Here is an 18616-nt window from a genome sequence, read left to right on the forward strand (position 1 = left end):
TTTTTTTTTTTTCAGTCCTCGATGTCTGCTCGTCCCCTGCCTTGATCATGCCAACTCCGGGGAGTTTCAGATGACTTTTCCAGCAATTCTGCTCTTCCTATTCTCTACTCTGCCAATATTTGTCTCTATTTCTGCATGTGCTTAGCTACACCAACCTCTACGTTCGGCTACCTTCCTAGACTCCGATCATTAACTTTCAAATTTCAGGTATAATTTGATGAAATCAGTGAGCCAAATCACAGCACTTTTTATTCATTCTGTAATTAAATTTTGGCAGCTTTCTTATACTCACTTTTGTGTGTGTGTGTTTTTATTTTTATGATCTTTCTTGACACAGAGAGATTCCCTGTTCTACCTCTGCTTTCTCCCTCAACACCTTCCTTCCATCAATTTCCCCGGTAATATTACAGTAGTACAGTCCTTCAGGAACAATTACTTGTCAACGCTCTGCTTTTTAACATAGACATCCGTATCTATTTTCAAGATAAATTTATTGACTACGTTCTCCTTTTGTTTGACTGTATTGATAGATACTGCAACATATCTTCTAATCTTCTGTATGTTAATCTTCATTATATAATTCTTCCTGTATGTATAGACACATATATATGTATGCATATGCATACATCTAATGTGTATATATATATATACACATATGTGTGTACACACACGCACACTCTGGGCTTACCTGTATATCTGTTTAGTGTTTTACCTGAAAGTTGCTTTGTATCAGAGAAAAGACATGTTATTTTCCATTTTGGGACTGGCTTAATTCACTGGGTATGATGATCAACTTTTGCAAATAATGGAATGTTGCAAATAGTAGAATCCCTTCCTTAATGGCTACATTGTATCCCTGAGGTAAATGTAGCAGTTTTCTTACTCATCTCTCTTTCAGTGGGAGTCTGTATTGTTTCAATGTCTTTGCTATCATAGATTCTGGTGCTATATATAGGGAGGCAGGTTGATTTGCCATGCACAGATATCACTTCATTTGGATATATTCATAGGAATGGGACACCTTGGACATATGGTAGATCAACATTCAGTTGTCTGAGCACTCTTCACACTGTCATAGTAGGTATACTATTCTGTGATTCTAGCAACAACGGGGCAGGTTATTTTTTTCTCCTTATACTCAGCAGCAAGCATTGCTAGTAGATTGCTGCAGATGCAGGAGCCTCGTTTTGGTCTTCCAGCTAGGTGGCAGGCATACAAATATGGCAATCATTTTTACTTATCTTAGTGTATTTCAAGGGAGGTTATCATAAGTGAAGCATGTGGGACATGATTCAGCATCTATAGAGGGTGCTGGTGTTGCAGGTGTCTCCTTAAAGGCCACAACACTGCTGAATCCCTCTTTCATGATTTGTGGTGACTTTATAGAATGGAACCAGCACAAATAATAAGTGTATTGAATGTATTTAGAACCTAATAGGGAACATTAATGTTCTATTGAGTTTAAAATGTTGGGAGTTGTTTAGGCTCATTCAGCCTCCTGTTATAACACCTCAACTCTAGCTTTGGATTCAATTCAAAAAATTTTTTAAAATGTCTATTCATCATGGATTTCTGGACATATGCAATTCTTCAGGATATCAAATAAGATTAAAATTGGCAAAATGCATCAGCTGACGTATGGCTGCCATGACTCAGATAGTAAAACCTAAAGTAAGTTCTTCTTATTAGGCTCATGTGAGAAAATTAAGTGAGTTGAATGTTAAATTAGTTAGGTGAAGGAACTTTTTGACTCTATCATGAAAACATTAAAGAATGTTGTTGATTAATGAATTTTAAACAGTGTTGATTTAAAATTCTAAACAGGAAATGGTACTTTTTGTTGTTTTAAAAAGGTGATCCTGACTATGTGTGTTCTTTCAGTGATTTCACACCTCCAAAATTGGATTGTTGTGAATTGATACTAATACTAATGTGTCATTCTTGCCCATAAACTGTTTCCTAATGGGATTCAATGGATGTTGCTGCTAGTAATTCTTTAGTGTGCAAATACAATCAATAGTATAGGTAAAATGTTATTTTTAAATTCTTGAAAACATATGGTGTATTTTAGCTTCATTGATTTTCTGTATGCTGGCTGTCTATTTCTCATTACCAGTTTGGTGCTTTAGTAACACATTTCCAAATTTAATACTGGAGAAAATGAAATGAAAGAACATAATAGGTGTGCTGCTTTAAATATTTGAAGTAAGAAACAATCATGTATTGGTCATATCATCAGGGTTTCTTTGCATTGATACTTTAGTAGGCCCTTTCAAAACCAAGGAGAGTGTACAAAGGCCTCATCTCTAGAGGGACAGGTGTCAAAGGATTTCTGACTGTCTGCACTTTATACTGCCTTTAAAAACATTCTTCTCTCCCATATCCATGGTCATCATAGTTTCATGTATTTCCAAATGTGGTGGCTTTATTTCGCTTAATGCTTGCACAACACCTGACATGGTGAAATGCTTCCTAAGTGACATTTAATATAGTATGTGGAATATAAAATATTTACTGAGCCCCTGAGTTCCATAGTTAATTCACTAAAGGTCATAAAGGTCCAGAGTCATCTGTTTGGGATTTCAAATATTACGTCAATCAAGATGGATAGTGTAGCATCAAAGAACCACTATCCATGAGCCCTGCAACTGGATCAAATCACAGTCGCATATTGCATACTGTTGTTCGGGTCAGACAGTGTATATGATGGTGGTCCCAAACATTTGTGTTACCTGGTGACGTGATAAGTTTACTAGTTCATGTATATTTTCAGAATTTGTCCTTGTTTTTCAGTGACACAAGGCTTGACTTCCTTTCCCTGTTTCATTTGCATTTTTGTTCAACAGGAATTTTAGAACCCTCTGTATCCCTGTTCAGTCCTTAAGATATTTTCTGGTATAGTCTAAGGGCTCCATAAGTACTTATCACTGTAAGCAGTATGCACACTAATAGAAATAGGCAGTACTGATTATACTTTGGGTGTAATATAATTTTGTAAGGCAAAATTTACTTTGAGTGTAATATAATTTTGTTGCTTTCTGGTCTGACCTGAAAGCCTCGTCAAGATTTTAAAAACTGGTTTGAGAATGATTTATTCATTTACTTATTTGAAAGTCAGCATTGGAGAGAGAGAGAGAGAGAGAGAGAGAGACCTTGTACCTGCTGGTTGATTTCTTCAGATAGCTACAACAGCCAGGGCTGTGCCTGGCTGAGGCACTGCATGTGGGATTCCCATATCATTAACCACCAATCTAAAATGACTGGAACCCAGTTTATTGTGGCTTACTCCAGTGTAACAAATATAATGCTGCTTTATATAGGAGTCTGGATGAATATTTTATGTATTATATGTAAGAATATTTTAAGAGGTGTTGCTTTGAAATTTGAGTCTGTAATGTTAATTCTATATCAGAAATGCTTGCATATTAGTTTTCATGTTGTGTTTGCAGTGATAATTATGGATATTTTTATGGGAGGCTCCAGTTTTGGTACAGTTAAAAGCATATAAGTCTTTTTTTTATGACATGCCTTGAATATATTATGAATTTTCACTTTTGCTTTAAGGTGCCTGATGGTCGAGGAAAACTGCCAGCTAGATCAAAGGGCTGATGTGTCACTTGTTGATGAAGATTGGGACTATAAAGCAACAGAAATCTTGATCTATAGGTATTAAATGCCTTCAGTCTTGTGGATGAAGCATATCTAAAGCTCATTTCCAGAAAATAATGTTAAAGGATCTAGAAACAAGTGGGACACTTTTGTCTCTCAGTTCAAGTTTCTTCATATTAAATCTAGTTTTTGCCTAGAATCCTTCTTCAGTTGGACTAAGGAGATAGTGGAAAGCTTAGAGACAAAGGGCAAGAATTGTCTGTATATTGAGAGTTTTGGTACTTCTTTTTATTTAGGTAGATTAAGGTTAATGTTTACCAAAAAAAAAAAAAAACTTGGAATGATGTATTTACTTGAAATGCAGAATTAGAGAGAGTGTGAGAAAAGGTGAAAAGATAACAGAGAATAAGGCAGACAGTGAAGCTTCCATCTGCTGATTCACTCTGTAAATGGCCATAACAATCGTGCCTGAGCCAGCTTGAATTCTGGAGCCAGTAGCTTTCACTTGTTTCCCACATGGTACAAGGTGCCAAGCATCAGGCTCATCCTCCACATTCCACAAAACATTGTCTGGGTGTTGGAATTTATGTGAGCAGCTGAACTAGAACAGTTGCCAGTATGGAATTACTGTGATACAGGCAGTAGGTACAGCCCATTGTCTCATGGTGCTGCTCTATCTTACTAGTATTTTTAAGGTGATCAGAACTTTATGGGGGATTTCATTAATATCCTATGATTATATTAAGATTATAGATATCTATATAAGGGTAAGTCTGTGAGCATTATTCATGTTAATACAAATATACACTATATTACACTTAGTATAAATTTTGAGCTTTGTTTTAGGCTAGCATAAATAACAATTAATGTTAATATTTTTTAAATGGGCATAAAGACTTAGTATTTTGATTACATTTAAATATTGGAGTAATTCTTTGTTCCTCACAGAAACAGAATCAATGATCTTGAAATAGAACTTCAAAGAACATTTCATTATTACCAGGAAGAGGTAGGTGTGTGCCTGTGTGTGTGTACACATGCATTTACTTGTTCCTGTGAATTTATGTTGGATAGAAAGGGAAAAGTGATTCCTTTACTAGTTTTATATCTTTCTTCAGGTGTTACATGTGGTTTTCAGACACTTCCATATTTCAGTGATTCAAAGAATATGAGATATGAAATTTTAAGAGTCATCATGTCTGCTGTTTCTTTGGAAAAGTGGAATTACATTGCAGACATAAAAATAGATTTTAAATCACTGATAAGGTGTCACATTCAGCCAGGTCAGTTATCTGTTAATTGATAGTTCCTGTTGTGGCTGATTAGTGACCAGAGAGAATAAAGTAAAAATTTATTATATAAATTTTAGCTGTGTTTAAGTGTACTTACAATAGATGATGGAAATTTCCGTAAAAGTGTGTTTACTGACGCAAAATGTTCTTGGAGTGTTTCTTAGCTTGTGAGTTACTTCCTTTGTTATCAATAGATACGCTTTTTTTTTTTTTTTAAGAAAACTAATGTTTCAATGACATTGTTTTAGATTGTTTCTGTTCAGAAAGAAACCCACCATAATTGGGTAAGTTTCAAATGCCCTTTTTAATCTTTTCTTCAAATCAAATTGTGTATTTCATTCAGAGAGTTAACATTGGGGAGTTAAGTTTATGAAACGTAGTGTGTAAAAGATTTGGCCAATTTTATTTGCATCAATAATGGAATTATGTTTACTGTGAGCTTTAAATTCTAAGTTGTATCCTGGTTGTTTTCACAGTCTTGTTTTAGTATTTTTCTTCTTCCAAAGTAGAGGAACTTGGTGCATGTGCTCATGTTTATGTATTTACATTTTGGGACACTGGATTGCCCCTTGTTATCTAGAAGAGCCTGAAAGGTCTCTGGATCATTTTACTCATTTGTCAAACAAATGGGATTAGAAAAAGAGCTAGCTAAAGCCCTTTCTAGTTGTAACATTGAGGGTTCTCTTAAGTGATTCTGAGTGTTGGTACAAATTAAGAAATGGGTCATCTGGGGAACTAGTTGTGCTGCATGATAAGGAAGTGAAGTGGCTGTAGACTTTGAGCAGTTAGAAGGAAGAACAGAGCTAGAGCTGTTGACAGTAGCTGTCTACTGGGGAGTGCCTGTCACAGGGAGGTGGAGACAGCATTCAGGGATGTTTGTCAAGTGCTTGACACTGATAAGCATTAAGTCAATGTTAACTGGTGTTACCATTGTTATTATAGTGAAGACTTGCAAGTCTGAGAGGAGCATAGAATGAGAGAGTGGTGTGTTGACTGTCAGGTCCCTCCCCTCTCTGACATTCTGTTTGTTTTGGTTTCCAGAGTTCGAGTGAAGATTCATTAGTGAATTAGCTAGTATCATTATAGATTCATTTTTCTTCACCATTTCTCAGCATTTTCTAAATACTTATACATGTTAATTTTTAAAGATAATTTTTTAATTCCTGTTATACTCGGCAAAGTACTTGAAAATATTTTGCATATATAGTTATGAAATCCATTTAATATCTGTAATTGGATTTTATGATTACAGATGTTATAGATGAGAAAACAGCCCAAGGACATATGATGATTTAGATTCTTGTCTTGTACAGTTTCTGTTAGTTTGCATTTAATATTTATTTAGTACGTGTGACTTTGTGTTAAAACATTTAGAAAGTGTGTTCCCTACTTCTGGCCTAGAAAAGCAGTGGAGGTTGTCCCAGTGCCTTGGAACTCTGCACCTACATAGGGGACTGTGAGGAAGCTCCTAGCTGCTAGCTTCAGATCAGCTCAGCTCTGGACATTGTACCTCTTAGGAAGCAAAACCCTGGACTGAAGATCTTTTGTTCTCTGTTCATTTCTCTCTGTAAATCTGCCTTTCCTAGAACATTAAATAATGTGTGGATACTTTGAAAGTACCTACACATTTGATTAAGCTTGCTTTGTTTCCACTTTTTTACCTTTATAATTTCAACTGTTACTTTCTTCATTAAGCACTGCTTTGTTCCATCCTGTTGGATTAACTTTATTTGCTTTAAACTTACATAGTAGTCTCTTTCATGTGCTGTGGTGAATACAGTGTTCTTTACTGAGGTCATTTTAAATGTATTATTCACATAAACAAAATTAAGAAATTTCATATATTTCACATGCATGATTTTAAAATATGCTTTCTACATTATTCTTGTCTCCTCTCTCCTTCCTACTTTCTTATTTTTGCTTTAGTTTTAAAAATTATATACTTCCCATTTTCTTTACAATCATAAGCTTTACCTTTCCTTCGTTAATTGAATAATTCAGCCTATGATAATTAGACACTTAATGGTCTTTAGGAGAATTGACCACGGCTATACATGATAGTGAAATAACAAAATATCTATATATTTGTTGCACTCTGTATGTTTTTATGCAAAATTAGGGAAAGAATCAATGTCTCTTGGTGACTGAAATAACAAGTATGCGTAATGGTCACCAATTCCATAATATTTTTGTGAAAGACAAAGTTTAATGTGTGACTGCTGTTCCATTATATGTGTGCATGAAATGAGCCTAAAGACTTGAGAAATAATTCGGTGGAGAAAGACAAGGAGAAAGAAATGGAAAAAGAAAGAGGCAGGGAGAAAGAAATAGGCATGCAAAAGCGAAGTCATCATTTTGTTTAGATCTCTGAAAGCTAATCTACTTGTGCAGTTTTCTGAGACTACTGATGTTCAGCTTGGAACTCAGTCCATGTCTTTCATGCAGGTGGCAAGGGATCCAGTTGCTTAATCCATTGCCACTGCTTTCCAGTGTTTGTGTGTTCAAGAAGCCAGAACCAGTAGATGGAACCATAAACTGAACCCAAGTTCTCTAAAGTGGGACATGGCTGTCTTTAGTGGCAGCTTGCCTTCAAGGCCCAAGAACAGCCTTACTGTGATCATTCTTTGTGTCTTTACCCTGAGATAGTTTCAAGTTACATTAGTGAGCTAATGTCACTTTTTCGTGAGCAGACCTCTTAGAAGGCTTTGTAGATGTGAGTGCTCAGTGTTTGACCACAGTGTCTTGGAGTATAACATAGTGATTGGCTGAAATTTGTCTTAACCTTTGAGAATAAGCTGTAGACTCAGAACTAGGTGTTCAGTTCATGTGGCAGTGAAGATGCTGCTTAGGATACCTGGTCCTCTGTTGGGCTGCCTGGCTGTGTGGCAGATGAGGAGTAAACAGGTGTATGGAAAAAGTTTCCATTGCCATTCAGATACAAGAATAAGAGAAGTCTTAACTATTGGCTGTGATTTTGTATGTATTTATTTTTGGCACCATGTCTTTGATATTAGTAGTTTATTGCCTATATAGTTTCCTGCCTTGTAATTAACAAGTAGCTATCTTACAGTATTATGCAAGACATTCAGAAATCATTGTTTCCATATTATTATTAGTTGAAAAATTTGGTGATTGTAATAACAGGATGATTGTGACATAGTTTTCGGAAAAAAAGTGATGACATCATTTTGTGTTGGGGAAGGATTTTTATATGTAATCTTTTTGGATGGAAAGTACTACAAATAATTTGTGAATGTTTTCTCTATTCTTTGGCCAAGTTCCTTTCTACCATTTGATGAATCATAAGTTAAATAATAAATTTGTTATTGTGTGTCCTTACATGTGTAAAAATTTGAATTGTGTGATTTTCAGTTGTATATTACAAAAGTATGTACTAAGTGATTTTACCAACCTTTATGTGACGAACTGCTGGATTTTGATAGTTTGGTTAGTCAGATTTTCTAGGTAAATACTGCATCTAACCTCCATATTCCCCAGAATGCATTTAACTTTTTCATGTTAATTTTTTGTGGTTATTGAATATGGTTGATATTTACCATGTTGTGTAATTTTTTTGTCAGTAACATACTAAATTTTATCTTTGGTGAAATAAATGGGTTAGTATTTACACAATAGTATGTACTTAACGGAAATGTGGCATGCTTTGATTATATTAACTGTTTAAAAAATAGCCTTTAGCCACAGGCTGTGACACTGTTTTAAACCTTTATGATTTCACAGAATTATAGGGAGTTTTTTCTAAAAATGATTGTCTTGAGGCAAATAAGCAAAGCTGCCACTGATAATGACTTTGGGTCTCTTATTTCCATTGCCATAGCTCATGGAATATTTCTTGATTAATCAAACACCCTTCATCTGACATGGGGAGCTTAACGTTCATTTACAAGTGCCCAATAGGCTTCAGCTTTATGTTCACATTATTCTCTAACTCATTTCCTGTTTCAATAAATCCTTAAAATGAAAATCTTTTATTTAGATAAGATTTTTAATAAAAGTGATATGTGCATTGACTATGATATTTGTACACTCTCACTAAGATGCTGTTGCTCATTTTAATCTAAAGTTTGCATATCTTTAAGTTGGCAGCTTGCATTGCTGAAAGAAGCCTGAATGAGTTGAAGCAAGAAAATAAAAGGAAAATGTAAGTATATCAGTGATAACACTTGAAAACTTTGGCTACTTTATTCTGCTTTATGAAATAGTTAATTTTTTTGTAAGCGTAAATAGGAAAGGGTATGGTGAATATTGCATATTTCATTTTGAAGTATTTACTCATTTTGTGGCTGTTAAGTTCTTGGGTCACTGGAATATTATTTGAAAGATTAAAGCTTTCCTACAAAATTTTAAAGTTTTCCATCTTTGATATGTATATGAACGAAGTTAGGTAGCTAGTTCATTGTCATTATTTTGAAAGCACAGCAAAAATATCCAAACCAAGTGGAAAAGGCAATTAAAATTTGTGCATTTTGAAAGTGAAATTCCAAAGATATTTCCATTATTCTCTAAGTGTTATAAAGAAAATGAAAAAAAAATTCACAAATAACAAAAAATATGTTGATAGCTCCAATAAACAGAATGAAATAAAGCTTGGAAATTCTAGTCCTATATTACACATTCAGTTTTTGTGATTACTAGATATTCTCAGTTTCTGATTGAATTTGTTCATTCATCTCTTGGGATATTATTTGATCCTAAACTATTTTGGGAGGGGGGGAACTGTTGAAGTAATATTTATACTTTTAAGGGAGTGTTATTTCTATTATGTGAATATTCAGTATATTTTTGCTTTAAATATAGTGATACTGTCAGGGCAGGTCAGGGAAATAAAGAGGACATGCATGATTGCATTATTCTTTACATGCATCTCTGATTACATACACATCACTGATTCAACTTTCTTGGGTAGATTGCTCCTGCTGTTGTTGAGTTTTTGACCCCGAGTATAGCAGCAACCTCATTTCTTGTCTCATAGGAAAGAATTTTCGTGCGGATACAATTTAATTTTAAAGCAAGATTTATTAGAAAAGTTGAGAAAAAAAAAAAAGTTGAGAAAGGAAACTCCCGTCCAAGTGACGGGAGGGGGCTCTGAGATAGAAAGGACCCTTACCTCCTGCCATAGTAGCAGGAGAAGTGGAGAAAAAAGAGACCCTAGTCCTCTGCCATAGTGGCAGGAGGAAAAATGGAAAAAGAAACCCATATTAATGGTGGAGAAAGCATCTTTTAATGGTTTACTTCAAAGGGGCTCTCCAAGGAAAAAAGGAAATTCCTGGTCCCCCTGGTATCTGGCTTTGGGGCAAAAGACCAGACAGGTGTCAGACATTGGACATTCCTAGCGATGAGTACTACTTCCTCCAGTCCTTCAATGATAAGGAGACCAGTCTGAGGCCCTCCCACACAATGGCCAGAGATAGTGACTGATACTTCAGGTTGAGGAATTGATACGCTAAAGCACCTTTGTTCCTTGGAAGAGACATGTTCTGGTGAATCCAAGAAATGGTGGGGGGAAATAATCTTTTATATTTGAGTAAAAATGGCTTGAGGACCCAGAATACTCTAACTTACTACTACCCAGTCTAACTCCTCTCACACTGCCAAGTATTCCTTGACTCATCAAAGAGGGTTCATTTGCTTGGTTGATCAGAGTGACTGCACAAGCCATCCTTGACTTCTGGTTTTATATTGTGTTTTAGTAAGCTTTTAATGACTATTTGAAGTACTGACTAGTAATAGCTTAGGAAGGAAGGTTTATTTTGGCCAACAGGCTCTAGATAGGCTATGCAAAATTGAGTCCAGAACTGGTGAGAGTGAAGAACAGTGGAGAGCCCATTGATTACACAGCAGACAAGGAAGCAGAGAGCGATGTGAAGCATACTCTGCCTCTGTAACCTACCTGCCCTCTCTTGAGAAGCACCTCCCCATGGTGACCCGTTAGTGCCTTGGGATTTCTCATTAGGCTCATGCACAGCCTAGTTGCCATGAATAGATGTAATCTCCACCATCAATTCATTATTGTTAGTCATTGAATATTGGAATATAAATGGCATGAATTTAAGGATCTAAATTGTAAATTCTGTATTTATTGCTGAATATTGGCAGTTTTCTTATAAACCTTATTCCTCTATTTTAGTGGGTTTTTTTGTTTTCTGTGATGATTTTTTTTTCAGCTTTAAGGATTCTCCCATCCTCTCCCATTCCTCTTTCCCCATTTCTCCTAACCATTTCTCCCCTAGGTTCACAATGTTATAGTCCTTCAGGAGAAATCACAAGTCCATCATTCTGTCTTAAAATATATATCCTGGCACAATGGGAATTTACCCATGTGGGAGTCCGTCTTTTATTCAGGAGTAGAGACGCATACAGGAATATTTATTCACTCCCAGTATTCTAGTCTCCATTATGCAGTTGATATATGAGAAAAGACACACACACACACACACACATATATATATATATATATACACTCATCTGTTTACCAATATATGTATTTGTTTTGTGTAGTTGCATAACATTGCCTTATTTCAGAGAGAACATATTGTATTCTTTTCCTTTTGGAACTTGTTTATTTCACTAAGCATAGTGCTCTCCTCTCCAATTACAAATAGTAGATTGTTGCTATTGGTAGATTTTCATTATTTTTTATGGGTATATATGTTTTGATGAAGTAAATATACCACTTTTGTAACCATCGCAGTTTCTATGGATATAAGATTATTAGTATATGATTGCTATCATGGATTATGCTGCTGTAAATATAGATATGCAGGTCACTTTCTCATATTCCGATTTCAATTCATGTGGATATATTCCCAGAAGTGGGATACCTCAATCATATGGCAGATCAGTTTCCACTTGCCAAAGCACTCTCCATACTGATTTCCATAGTGGCTTTACAAGGTACTCTCCCCACCAAAATGGAGCAGGTGTGCCCTTCTTCCTCATTCTTATGAGTGGTGGTATTAGTAGATTTCTGTGTGTAGGTCTTTCTCACTGGAGTGAGGTGGGACCTCAGTACTGTTTGTATTTGCTTTTCTCTAATGGCTATGGAGCCTGAGCGCTTTTTCATATGTCTGCCGGCCATTTGAATTTTTCCTTTTGACAAATTCCTGCTCATGTCCTTCATCCATTTCTTAATGGAGTTGTTTGTTTGGCTATTGTTTGAATATCTGATGCTCTCTGTAAATCTTGGATGTTATTCCACTATCTGTTGTATATTGTGCAAAGATTTTTTTCCATTTGGTTGATTTACAGACTGCTTTTCCCTGTGCCATATAACTTCAAGCACACTGCACTGTCCCAAGTCAGAAATTTCTATACAATTGTTTGCTCCACAGATAAATGTAATAGAGAAGTGAGAAGTTGATCCAGCAGCTTCAAGTGGATTTTTCCATGTGGACGGCTAGGGTACAAACAATTATGACCACTACCTTCAGCTTCTCCCAGAAATTGAAAGGGAGCAGGATCTCAAGGGCAACATCTGAGACAAGGGCCAGGAGCCATGTGGGTATAAACATTGCAGATGTTATCTTTACCTGCCACACCACAATGCCCAATCCATATTTCAGGATTTGTGTTGACTTTATATAATAAATCCAGTGCAAATAATGACAAACCTACCATGTATATTTGGACAGTGGTGGAAAACATTAGTGCTCATTTATTGTATAGTTGCAACATTTCAACTCCAGCTTTGGTATAGCTGACTTTGTAATAAAAATAAATCTTTAAAAAAATTGCAAATTATCATGGAAGTTTTGGGATTTTTCAGGACATGAAAAATAATGTGGATAAAATGGCAGATTTGTGGTGTACCTGCAGTGTTAGAAAACATTGAGCTATTCTTGTTAGGTTAAAATGAAAAATATTCTACAGGTATGGGATTAGAAGTGTGGATAGAGAAATCCCAGAGCTTGTGGTACTATGCCATAAAATAATAAAATAAATAAATGAACTTTTCACCTCTGACAATGCAACTCACAACAAAGTATTGAATGCCCCGTATGTCACTGAAGAAATGAAAACAAAATCAAAAACCTTCTTGAAGAAAATGTTGCTAGTATATGACTTGCATGTCACTGAGAAATTAATAAGAAAAAGGTTTTTGAAAGAAATGAAAATAAAAATAAAAATATTAAAACCCATGAGATGCAGCAAAACAAGTATTGAAAGTGAAATTTCTAACATCTGGGCTTACAAAAAAAATAGAAATATCTCAAATAAATGACCTAGCGTATCTTCAAGGACTTATTGAAAAATAAAAAAGTGGGCCGGTGGAGCGGCCTCGTGGCTAAAGTCCTCACCTTGAACACGCTGGGATCCCATATGGGCGCCGGTTCTAATCCTGACAGGCTGTCTCTAAAAACATTCTTCTCTCCCATATCCATGATCATCATAGTTTCATGTATTTCCAAATGTGGTGGCTTTATTTCACTTAATGCTTGCACAACACCTGATATGGTGAAATGCTTCCCAAGTGACATTTAATATAGTATGTGGAATATAAAATATTTACTGAGCCCCTGAGTTCCATAGTTAATTCACTAAAGGTCATAAAGGTCCAGAGTCATCTGTTTGGGATTTCAAATACTACGTCAATCAAGATGGATAGTGTAGTATCAAACCACTATCCATGAGCCCTGCAACTGGATCAAATCACAGTCGCATATTGCATACTGTTGTTTGGGTCAGACAGTGTATGTGATGGTGGTCCCAAACATTTGTGTTACCTGGTGACGTGATAAGTATACTAGTTCAAGTATATTTTCAGAATTTGTCCTTGTTTTTTAGTGACACAAGGCATGACTTCGTTTCTCTGTTTCATTTGCATTTTTATTCAACAGGAATTTTAGAACCCTCTGTATCCCTGTTCAGTCCTTATGATCAGTCTTAAGATATTTTCTGGTATAGTCTAAGGGCTCCATAAGTACTTATCACTGTAAGCAGTATGCACACTAATAGAAATAGGCAGCACTGATTATACTTTGGGTGTAATATAATTTTGTAAGGCAAAATTTACTTTAGGTGTAATATAATTTTGTTGCTTTCTGGTCTGACCTGGAAGCCTCGTCATTTTAAAAACTGGTTTGAGAATGATTTATTCATTTACTTATTTGAAAGTCAGCATTGGAGAGAAAGAGAGAGAGAGACCTTGTACCTGCTGGTTGATTTCTTCAGATAGCTACAACAGCCAGAGCTGTGCCTGGCTGAGGCACTGCATGTGGGATTCCCATATCATTAACCACCAATCTAAAATGACTGGAACCCAGTTTATTGTGGCTTACTCCAGTGTAACAAATATAACGCTGCTTTATATAGGAGTCTGTTTTGTTTTTTTTGTTTTTGTTTTTTTCTTTTTTTTTTTTTTTAAGATTTTATTGTTATTGGAAAGCCGGATATACAGAGAGGAGGAGAGACAGAGAGGAAGATCCTCCATCCGATGTTTCACTCCCCAAGTGATCCGCAACGGGCCAGTGCGCACCGATCCGATGCCGGGAACCAGGAACCTCCCCCGGGTCTTCCACGCGGGTGCAGGGTCCCAAAGCTTCGGGCCGTCCCCGACTGCCCTCCCAGGCCACAAGCAGGGAGCTGGATGGGAAGTGGAGCTGCCGGGACCAGAACCGGCACCCACATGAGATCCTGGGGCCCCCAAGGCGAGGACTTTAGCCGCTAGACCATGCCGCCAGGCCCTATATAGGAGTCTGGATATATATTATTTGTACATGTAATTTCTTTTTTTTTTACCTTTTAAATCTTACTCCTGTGCCAAATTCATACACAACTCTGCAGACTTTCGTGATAGCAAGACTATTTTAAGAGGTGTTGCTTTGCAATTTGAGTTTGTAATTTATTTCTATTTCAGAAATGCTTGCATATTAGTTTTCATGTTGTGTTTGCAGTGATAATTATGGATATTTTTATGGGAGGCTCCAGTTTTGGTACAGTTAAAAGCATATGTCTTTTTTTATGACATGCCTTGAATATATTATGAATTTTCACTTTTGCTTTAAGGTGCCTGATGGTCGAGGAAAACTGCCAGCCAGACCAATGGGCTGATGTGTCACTTGTGGATGAAGTCTGCAACTATACAAAAAAAGAAATCTTGATCTATAGGTATTAAATGCCTTTTGTTTTGTGGCTGTAACATGTCTAAAACTCATTTTTATTTTTAAAGGATTGCCTAAATAATAGCAATATTAACATTAGTGAAAGAAGAAAAAATCAGATCTCTCATTTAATTCTTATAGTGTTCTTTTATGATGTCAATTTTATCAGGCATATTCTTGGTGTTTTAATTAATATTTAGAAATAGGATATTCCCATAATTTCATATTAATAGTCGAATAATTACTTTTTGTTCATAGAAAGAGAGTTGAAGATCTTGAACAAGGATTGGATAGAACCATTCGTAATTCCCAAAGATTGGTATGTATGTGTGTGTGTGTGCATTCATTCATTCATATAGTTTTTTAATATCAGTGTGTTTATCTGAATTGAAAGAGAAATGGAATACATTGACCAGTTGTATGCATTTCTTTTGTGTTTAGAGATATTTTCACATTTTCAGGATTCAAATAATGTGAGATAAAAAAATCTTAGAATTATATCTGCTTGGAAAATGAAACACATTGCACTCAACAAAAAGATTTTAAAACATCAGTGGGGTCTTATATTAAAGCAGGATAGTTATCTGTGAAAAAGACATCTGTTTTTGTGGACGTTTATTCCAGGAGAACATAAAGTAAAAGTGTACCATTTAAAACCGTTAATTACCTTTACATGTAAAGCACAATAGATAATATGGCCATTGAGGTTTACATTAGAGGTGTTTGTGACTTTGGAGTTGCTTGAAGTATTTTTTTTTGTCAGTTATTTCCAGTGTTTATGATAAATGTACTTCTTATAAAAAAACATTGAATTTTTTGTTTTTTAGATACTTTCTTATGACAAAGAAGCACAAATCAATTTGGTAAGTTTCACACTGCCTTAAATGTTTTGTCTGTCTTTAATTAAATTTTGGTTTTCTGTCAAGAACCTAGGCATGGCAATTGGTGGAAAAAGCGCTATGTTAAAAAAAAAAAAAAGGTAGTAAAATTATGTGCCTCTGATAAATAATGCATTGTTACATCACGGTTATTCATTCAGTCTACTTTCAGCACAATCCTACTTCAGAAAGAACTTGTATTCTGCTAGGGGTTTAGAGGAACTTGGTGTATATGCTCCTGTTTATGCATGTACATTTGGAACATTGGATTGCCCCTTGTTATCTAGAAGAACCAGAAAACTCTGTGGATCATTTTATTCATTTGTAAAACAAATGGGATTAGAAAAAGAGCTAGCTGAAGCCCTTTCTAGTTCTAAAAGTGAGGGTTCTATTAAGTGATTCTGAGTGTTGGTACAAATTAAGAAAAGGATCATCTGGAGAACTCGTTGTCTGTGCTGCAGAGGAACTGCATGATGAGGAAGTGAAGTGGCTGTAAACTTTGAGCATTTAGAAGGAAGAGCAGAGATAGAGCTGTTGACAGTAGCTGTCTTCTGGGGAGTGCCTGTCACAGGGAGGTAGAGGCATCATGCCCTGTAGTTAAATGTGTTGCATCAGAAATCAGTCTGTCTTGGTTGTATGCACTCTTTATGACAATTCCCTGTTTTTCTTACCTATAAAGTAGAGATACTAATAGTACTCATTTCTTGGCTTATTGTGACGATTAAGAAATATATGGATGTTTGTCAAGTGCTTGACATGATTAGGCATACGTGTTACCATTGTTGTTACCTGAAGACTTGTAGATGTTAGGCAAGTCTGAGTGGAGCATAGCATGAGAGTGGTATATATTTATTTACATTGTCCTGACTCAGTTACACCGGTTGTTAGATTTTGAAGATAAAGCAAAGGTCTTGAGCTGATTTGTTAATGTCTTCACCTAAATAACTATAACAACCAGTGTTCAGATGATGCAGAAAGGTGCCATAAAGTCATCCTCAATATCACTGTCATTGGATAAACTTTTTTTTAGCACTCTTAGGCATATATGCACACATATAGCAACACATGAGCATACATACATATATACATGCACATGCACTTTTTGAAAACTTTGTAACGTTTATATATTGAATTGACAGGTGGAGGGAGGGATAGACACAATTAACCTTCCATCAGATGGTACCCTTTTTTTAAGGATTTATTTATTTTTATTTATTGGATGAGCTCATCTTAGGCAATTGTGGACAGTTGGGGACTGAATGGGCAGAAGTGCTGTGATCTTTTTAAAATGTTTTTAAAAATTTTATCTTCCACATTATTTACGTATTTCATAGTTTTCAAATATATGGTTTTAAGAACATGATAAAGTTCCCCTTTACCTTTCCTGCATTGTTTATCCTTTTTTATTTTTGTTTCAATTTTTTCATTTTCTTTAAATGTGCAAGATTTCCCTTTCCTTAAATAAATATTTGAATATATATGTTAAGTAGAAAAATTACTGTTCATGAGGAGTTTAGACAAAGGCAATAAGTATTTGTTCAAAAATATATTATTATTACTGTTATTATGTATATTTGTGGGATGTTGCCCCTGGATCTCTGCCTGCTAAGCCCATGCTGGAAGCCATAGGTACGTGACACACCATATCCTTGGCTGAGACCTCAATCTGGCCTGTTCACTGGACATGCAGCAAGAATGATGAGCTGCATCCCAGTCTCTCTTCTCTGCCCCTTTAATGAACTGTGCTAGGACTTTCTTTATAAACAACTCTAGGAAGTCAAATGTTACATTCATCCTGCTTTTCAGCAGGTAAGGAGTTTGCCCTGAGACACAGCCAGCTTTCTGTGCTTCCTGACCTTCAACTTTATTGGAGGGATCAAAGAGACAGGCATATCTAGCAGCCTGTCACAGTATCGTGGTTGGGTGAAAGTGTTGTCAGGACCACCTTTCTGCCTGCCCATTTTCCTACTCTTTATAAGCGTGTGACTTCTTTCAAATAAACCGACATCCCCTACTATTAGTTTGTCTCCATTGTTTCTGCTGCAGAGGATCACTGTGACCTCATCCCCGAGATTAGTTACCCCATAAAGTGAAAACATATCCTTTGGAAACTGATTATTAAAACTGAATGTTCTCCATTTGCATGCATTTTGTTGTGAAAGATGTTTAATACTTTTTTGCCTAAGTAGTATTCGTGTATGTGTATGTCTGTGTGTGTGTATGTGTGTATGTGAGAGAGAGAAAAAGAAAATGTTGTAAAGTTATTTGAGGGCCCAGGGATATAAACATTGAGTAAATTCTCATCTTGCATGCACCAGGATTCCATAACGGTGACAGCTAATGACCTGCTTGTTATACTTCCTATCTAGCTCCCTGCTTGTGGCCAGGGATAACAAAGGAGTAAATCCAAAACCCTTAGGATTATATACCCATGTGGGAGAGCTGAAGGAGACTCCTGGCTCCTGATTTTGGATGAACTCAGCTTAGGCAATTGTGGACAGTTGGGGACCGAATGAGTGGTCAGAAGAACTTTCTCTTTTCTGTCTACTCATTCACTCCTTCCAATAAAGATAAATTAATCTTGGGCCTGGCACAGTGGCCTAGTGGCTAAAGTCATCACTTTGAACGTGCCAGGATTCCATATGTGCGCCAGTTCTAATCCCGGCAGTTCTACTTCCCATGAAGCTCATTGCTTGTGGCCTCGGAAGGAAGTCTA

The 18616-nt window shown here is 36.0% G+C and overlaps 1 protein-coding gene across 1 annotated transcript; it reads left to right on the plus strand.

Moving 5' to 3' along the window:
• The first annotated feature begins 3364 nt into the window (after positions 1-3364).
• Positions 3365-9067, plus strand: LOC131478336 (cTAGE family member 9-like). Its single transcript, XM_058657036.1, has 4 exons — positions 3365-3666; positions 4558-4618; positions 5150-5185; positions 9002-9067. Exons 1-4 carry the CDS (start codon positions 3572-3574, stop codon positions 9065-9067), a joined length of 258 nt encoding a protein of 85 aa, XP_058513019.1. The 5' UTR covers positions 3365-3571.
• The last annotated feature ends 9549 nt before the right edge of the window (positions 9068-18616 follow it).

The sequence above is a fragment of the Ochotona princeps genome, chromosome 30, assembly GCF_030435755.1.
Source record: "Ochotona princeps isolate mOchPri1 chromosome 30, mOchPri1.hap1, whole genome shotgun sequence".
NCBI classification, from domain to species: Eukaryota; Metazoa; Chordata; class Mammalia; order Lagomorpha; family Ochotonidae; genus Ochotona; species Ochotona princeps.

Excerpts from the sequence above, each read along its gene's own strand:
- LOC131478336 (XM_058657036.1), top strand. The coding sequence starts at position 3,572 with ATGGTCGAGGAAAACTGCCAGCTAGATCAAAGGGCTGATGTGTCACTT. Across the intron at positions 3,667-4,557 it reads ACAGAAATCTTGATCTATAG|AAACAGAATCAATGATCTTG; the intron begins GTATTAAATGCC and ends TGTTCCTCACAG. Across the intron at positions 4,619-5,149 it reads TTCATTATTACCAGGAAGAG|ATTGTTTCTGTTCAGAAAGA; the intron begins GTAGGTGTGTGC and ends ACATTGTTTTAG.